The sequence below is a fragment of the Sesamum indicum genome, linkage group LG4 (genome assembly GCF_000512975.1).
Source record: "Sesamum indicum cultivar Zhongzhi No. 13 linkage group LG4, S_indicum_v1.0, whole genome shotgun sequence".
NCBI classification, from domain to species: domain Eukaryota; kingdom Viridiplantae; phylum Streptophyta; class Magnoliopsida; order Lamiales; family Pedaliaceae; genus Sesamum; species Sesamum indicum.
The window spans coordinates 14,200,077-14,207,576 of NC_026148.1; the positions used below are offsets into that span (position 1 = coordinate 14,200,077).

General features: G+C 32.9%; 1 protein-coding gene across 1 annotated transcript in view; it reads left to right on the forward strand.

Moving 5' to 3' along the window:
- The window catches only part of LOC105161032 (beta-hexosaminidase 1), a 16,471-nt gene extending 10,705 nt beyond the window's left edge, over positions 1-5,766 (forward strand). Inside the window, exons 12-16 of the mRNA XM_011078592.2 lie at positions 2,212-2,310; positions 2,510-2,569; positions 2,663-2,913; positions 4,423-4,612; positions 5,679-5,766. Coding sequence (XP_011076894.1) covers positions 2,212-2,310; positions 2,510-2,569; positions 2,663-2,913; positions 4,423-4,592 — 580 coding nt within the window. The 3' untranslated portion in view covers positions 4,593-4,612; positions 5,679-5,766. The remainder of the gene's footprint in view (positions 1-2,211; positions 2,311-2,509; positions 2,570-2,662; positions 2,914-4,422; positions 4,613-5,678) is intronic.

Here is a 7,500-nt window from a genome sequence, read left to right on the forward strand (position 1 = left end):
TGGATGCAATGAGTTTACTAGCAACTGAAGTTGGTATTGGCTATGCAAGGATGAAGGTCAAGTAGTTGCAAGAAGAGTCTTTTATGTTAGAATCTTGCTTTCAGATCCCAATATACTGGGTTTGGAACTTGACAATTTGTAACAAAGCCCTGGGATTGACAAATAGGCTTCTATTGCAACTTAACCGTTCATGGAAGTTATATTGCAGTAGTTGTAATGGGATTCGTTGTATATATTGAGTCTTGCATGGAGTCCCATCACCATGGGCTTCAGTCATGCAGAATGGTATTATCACTGATTGTACGTTGCGAAGTATGGCCAAATGTGTAACAAGGATGTCCCTGTAAGCAAATTTACACCGGGTTTGTTACTTTTGCACAGTTATGAAATGTTGAGTAACTTGCTGACAGGATCCTTTTCATTGAAGTTTTGCTTGCTAGCCTTGCCACATGGAACCGGGATATATTAGAACTGTATCAAAGTCATTCCTTTGGGGGATGGGGTTTGCTAACCTGATCATGTGTATTTTGAATGAATCTAGATTGTGGGTAGAAATATTATGAGGACTGCACTTGTCCAATTGGGTTGATTGTAGAGTTTCACATGGATTATGAGAGATATCTGACTGGTAAAATGTGCACTAACAGCTTCTACATCAACTTGGGTTATGCCAACTTCTTAAGGGAAATATGTAGATGAAGCTTCTTCCTTCGTAGGTCCATCTCTGCACTCTGATGTGCATGCGCATCAATTCCGACGTGACAGGGTGTGTGTTTGAAGGACTCAAGAGGACACATTTGTACTCAGCCATAAGGGAGTATGATTGTTTCCATTTGGTTTCTGTCAGCTTTGCCTTTATTGTACTCTACGAAATTTCAACTTCTTGCTTCACTTTGACATAGTCTGCAGCTTTTGAAATATTACTGTGCATGTATGTGGGAGGTGGGACTGGTGCACCTAGCACATAAAAAGCATCTTGAAAGCACATTGTTTTCTTACCTAATATCGTATATTTACAAATTTCGTGTGACACATAATTAATTTATGTTCATAGACTAGTTTGTTAAGCTATTTCATGATATGTGATTGCGTGTTTTAGATTCAGATGTTTCATTGAGAGTCTCTAATACTTTATTTCAATTGGGGAGATTTCAGAGAGAGAATTTCTTCCTAAATCTCCTTATTCCTCTTCTTTAAATCTTTCCCTTATTTATTGGTTTTTACTCTAATGGCTGTCCTACATCTTCAATTACTTGTAAAGTTTTCTCACTTAAGTCCTGCCAATGTTATGGGGGTTGTCAGATTGTAGCTGATATAAAGATTAAGTGTTTATTCATCATTAGATGATCAATGTGAAATCCTAAGACATGCCGTCAGATCAGACAAATAGAAGAAATGCACTTCATACGTGATCAAAACATCAGTTTTGCAAAGATGAGAAGACATAGAATTATTCTTGCATTCTTATTGCTGTAATTTTTTGAAAGAAAAAACAGATAAATAAATCTCCCCAGCATATCATGCATTTTGTACATATGTGCAGGAGCACATTTATGTACCATTGTCTTTAAAACGTCCTGGACCATCAACAGCACTTTGAGTTGGCTCGCAGCTTTACATTAGAATTATACAAGTTAAATTTTTAAGGATCTTTGTAATATTGTTGTCAGAAGGAAAAGGGGGAGCAATAAATTTGGAAGACCGGAAGTATTAAGTTTGTTTATTGGTTTGTCAAGGACCTGAAAAGAAGATTGCTTTATGCTAAATTGGAGTTTGATTTACAAATGAAAAAACCTCATAAAAGTGAAGTTTCCTTTCTTAAAGCCCAAGCATCAATGATCTCTGTACTATCTATATCAGTTCAAAGGTTTTGGGCTGTGAATTATGATTGTTGCTAGAGTTGCCTTCGTATAGTCTTTTCAATGATATTTCATTTTCTTGTTGGTTAAACTAAAATCACATTTTTTCCTCCCTTTAATGTCATTTCATGATTTATAGGTTTCTAGGTCTTGGTTGCAGCTGAATCTTGAAAATTATGGCCCCTTAAAATATTGTTTATACTGATGTAGCTGGTTCCTGTATGTTTGTCTGTAAAACACCACATCTTTATTGGAACCAACATAACTTTTTCTCTCAGTTTCTCAGTACCATGAATTTCTAGTTAAGTTTCTAAGTTAAATTGTTTTCTGTGGTTGTGGACACAATATGCAGGCTTCAAGATCATAACATGACTGGTAAAGATGCATATCAATATTTCGTACTCAGAGCTCAGGAAATCGCAATATCATTAAATTGGACTCCAGTTAACTGGTGAGTGCTTAATTTGTAATTTCACAAACCAAAACCTGGAGCCAATTTTTCTATTATTCCAGGCAAGCAAATGGAAATGCTTCTTTCTGACTCCCTCGATGAGCTTCATCCAAAAACTGGAACTCTTTTCTTGACTTCAAGTTGTATTCGTGATAATTGCAAGGTAAAAATATTTGATATCAAATTTCTGTTGTTCTAGGGAAGAAACCTTCAATGCATTTGCGACAAGTCTCAACCCCAGGACCGTGGTACATAATTGGTGAGTATCTTGTTAAATGTAGACAGTGTATCAAACTGCTACAGATAGGGCAGAGATATCTGAGGAATGACAATTCTTACATGATTAATGTAGGTTGGGATCCGGTGTTTGTCCAAAGGCTGTTGCTAAAGGTTTTAGATGCATTTTCAGTAACCAAGGTGTTTGGTATCTTGACCACTTAGATGTCCCCTGGGAGTCAGTCTATTATGCTGAGCCATTGGAAGGGATAACTGATGTTTCAGAACAAAAACTTGTGCTTGGTGGGGAAGTTTGCATGTGGGGTGAAACAGCTGATGCCTCGAATGTTCAACAAACAATATGGCCTCGAGCAGCAGCAGCAGCAGGTATGTTAGAAGCAACGTATTGGCAGTTGAAATGCGAGTCCTTATTTCGGTCCTTTTTAAATTTCCTAATGCATATTTCTCTCTCTAACATTATATTAATAGCTTCTTTTATCAATTTTCTTTTATAAATCTAATACTTATATTAACTTATATTTTGTATATACTTTATTGAATAATAAAAATTATATAAATATTTTATTTAAATAATTTTAAAGAATTATGCAGAGTGTGTCATAATTACTAGTACTACATCTACACTAATCTATACTAATATAAAAGAAAAAGGGACTTCATACTCACAAATGGCACTTAATGATATTTGTATTAACTTATTATTTTGTATATACTTTTAGGTATTTTTAATCTATATCTATATATCTATAATTTATTATTATTGAAGACTTGCCTTTTCGTGTTTACAATATTTGGTCAGCCTTTTCTTTAAAATTTTTAGGGTTAATTGCACTTAGACCCCCTCTAAAAATGTGAAATTACACTTTCCCCGATGAAGTTTCAAAATTATATTTACACACCCTCTGAAAATTTACTACCCTCTTTTGTTAGGGTTTGGATGAAAATTGCTGAAATTAACAAAATAATTACATATATTTTCAATTTTACCTCTCATTTAATACTACCATGTATATTTTGTACTTATAAGGAGTATATATCCCTTATAAGTACAAAAGTATATATGGGAATGGTAAATTGAGGGCAAATTGAAAATTTATATAATCTCTTTTGTTAACGTCTGCATTTTTCATCCAACTTTAATGGAAGGGGTTAGGTGTAAACGAAGAATTTTTGGAGGAGGCGTAAGCGTCATTTCAAATCTTTTTGAGGAAAATGTACTTTCCCATTTTCAGAGGGGGTCTACGTTTAATTAACCCTAAATTTTAGTATCATTTTTACTCTTATCTCTCTTTTCTTAACTTGCAACTTTCTCATTGTTCTCAACTTCTTACGTTTAACTTCTTAAGTGTGATATCTACCATCTCTTTCTCTCTCTCTCTTTTTGGTTTAATATTTGAATTTATTCAATTGAAATATACTTTAAAAATTACAATTAAATTTAATTTTTAAATTTATTATGCACATTCATTTGAGTGTGCGACACACACTAGTACTATATACTATATATAATTGAATAGGGGCCTTTGGTGTCATAGCCTTTGCATAACCACTTTTTGGTAGTTTTTTCATCTCATGCATCTTTTTATCTCTCCAATATTAGGCCATTATCTTCTTTTATCAACAATTTTTCATAAATCAGATATTCATATTAATTTATTATATTATGTAAATTTTAAGGTATTTCTTGATCTACAAAAATTGAATAATACAATTTATACACATATTATTTTAAATATTTTTAAAAGTTATGCCCATACACAGGATGTGCCACAACTTAGGAGTAATATTAAGACCTTGATGTTCTTTCTATTCAATGTAAAAAGACTTTTTATGGTGCCTTTGCATTCTGGTAATTTGTGTTGTTTGTTCCTGTAGAGCGCTTATGGAGCAACAAGGAGTCCTCAGGAAATCCTAGATCAAGTGTTTTGCCAAGATTGGAGTATTTCCGTTGTCTCTTGACTCGTCGTGGGGTTCCAGCAGCCCCAGTTAGAAATTTTTATGCTCGAAGGCCTCCAGGCGGTCCTGGATCATGCTATGAGCAATGAACACAAGCTGATTGTGAACTGTAAGTGGCTTATATGTTTCCTATGTTTGTGATGTGTGTAATTGCTTAGTTTCCTTGTGCGTCTTTTCTCCCAGTGTGTTATTGTATCATGGTAGAATGGTCGGTGCTCTCTTCAGCCCCTCACTGTTTTTTCTCTGGTGATATGACCATGATTTTGATTTTATGAAATTTCTGGCGTTGGAAGCAGACTCTTCTTTCCAGTACTTTAGTTTGAACCCGAAATCTTGATCAGGATCCAGAGTGGGTGGAAAGGTGAACTATTTTATCTGGTTATCCCAATCACTGGATTTCAAATCAATCAACCTTTTTAGTGAAAACAAAAACCGTACTTGAATTTTCGATGATCTACAAGCCAGTCTTCTTACAGATGGAAGCTAAGTAATCTTGATACATGATTCTCTTAAGTCATTTCCATAATATCTTTGGAGAACAACCGGCATTAAGCATTGTGTGATCATTTGTCAAAAGTAGCTGATCTCCTATTTGCCAAAAGGTCTGCAGCCCTCTTCATTCCTCTGTAATGATAGATTAGCTCCAAGTCTTTAACTGAGCCATTCTCTACCTCCCCCTCTTCTTTTCTCTATAAGAAGCAACTTCGATTTTAAGCAGGCATAATAAATATTCATTTGAAACTTAAGATTATTTGCTAAGTGTTTAACCTTGTGCCTGATTGAGCCATTGATTTTGTATATCAATATGAACCATTGATTTAAATAAGAAAAGATCTAAACTATTGATTTGTTTATTAAATCTCAACTGTTGATACTTGATGTATATATAAAATAATATCCAACGGTTCACATGTAGGGATATAAATGTTATTTTATAGGTAAATTTCAATAAAAAATGCACCTATGGCACGTGATTCACACACCAGATGTCTAAGGGGGTATTTTGCTCATTTCTAGGGGGTTGATGACACAGGGTGGCAGGATGCAGTTTGCCTGATGATGAAAGTTTTATATTTTGTTTATTTTTAATTCTAAAAAAATAGTTTTTGGGGTTAATTTGTAATCTTTTGATTAAATTTGTATGAATTCTAAATTTATATTACATGTCTTTTTAGAGGAAACTGAAATGATCATTTCATGAAAAGAGAAACAGCAAAGCCAAAATCCAGAACATCAAGAGGAAGATCAGATTAGCACTAGCCACAAAAATAAAAAAACACTAGAACCCATAACACAGACCAGTTCCAATGGAGAGTGCACCATCAGGCGCTGCCTTCCATAGCTCTCTTGTTCCAGCTGTTATGCCAAAGTCCCCAGACCGACATTGTGTTTTCAAGCACAAAATTGCATGAAAGAAGGCTGCAAGTCATGTTCATCATCAAAACTATTCATCTTCCTTCTCAAAATTTTAGTGATAGCAAGATGTATATTAAAATTTTTAGGCAAAATGCTCGGAAAATTTGAAGATGCATTAGAGTAAGTGCTTACCGGACTCTAGTAAATCACATGGTATATAATATATATTGCAACATTATCCATAGATAGGATGGTTTGTTTACCTTTTCATAGAAATAGAACTAAGAAGAAGAAATTTTAGTTAGAAACATAATGAAATAAGTGATATTCTGTTTCCCGGAACATAAATAATTATAACTCTTGTCAACGAGTAGATAGATCCTTAGGAAAAAATATACATCTAAAATTGATAGTATTTTAATAACACAATATTTACAACATCCAACTTTTATGCCGTATAAATATTTTATTAGCTTCACGAATTATTTTTTGAAAATAAATAAATTTTGTCTCTAAATTTTCATATGGTGAGTGATGTATTATATGATGCAGTGTTGCTAAGACTAGATCATAAATGATTATCATTTTGTGCCGAAATATTTAACTTGTTACATGATCAAGGCAAACGGTTTGCTATTCTTATTATCAACTATAATAAGAAAAGAAAACAACAAATATCTAACATAAAAATATTTTTATATTATTTTTTTTTGGTAAATATAAATTTTATTAAATAAATGGTAGTATATAGGTTCAATACAATATGAAAGGCTAGACAGTCACCTCGAACATGTCAAGGAATCCGTCATAAACGAAAAATATTTTCATATTATTTATAACCATATACAAGTAGGGGTGGGCGTTGGGTGGTGTTTTGGGTTCGGGTCTGGTAACCCAAATTTCAGATAGTTAAAATAGCTACTCGATCTCGACCCGAAGTTTATTTGATACCTATTTATTTTATTTTATTTTTATTAAGATACTTTAATATATTTTCTTAATCATTTAGTATATTGAAAAGAAGTAAAAAATAAAAATTTTAATTTCAATAAATTTTATTAAACAATAGAAATTAAGTTATTCATTATAAACTAAGCATATAAGAAGAAAATTAAACTTTAAACAATATTTGCGTTTATTAGATTTCTTTCACTTTCTTTTATATTATTTTAGGGTTTGTAAAAATATAAATTGCAAAAATAAGAGAAACGTAAAATAATATTTGAAAAGGATATTTTGTTAAAGAAGAAAAAAAAAAAAGAAATATTTGAAGGAAAAAGAAAGTTTTTTTTTTTCCTTAAAATATCGGGTGTCTGATCAGATAGGACTCTCTTGCCCGAAATCCGAGTTGACTTTTAGAAGTTGGGTATCAGGTAACTCGATACCTGATTTTTTCTTTAAAAATTGCACAAACCCAATCGGATCGGGTCGGGACCCGAACTACCCGATCCGAATGCCTACCCCTATATACAATCTATGAAATAATGTCATGTCGATTTTAATCTATCTACTTGACAAAAAGACAAGTGTAATTATATTAACGTACATGCTTTGTTTGTGCATTTAACTAAGAGACACTTGCAGTTATATTAACTAACGTATTTTCTATATCAACTTAACTAGGAGACAAGAAGTTTGTAT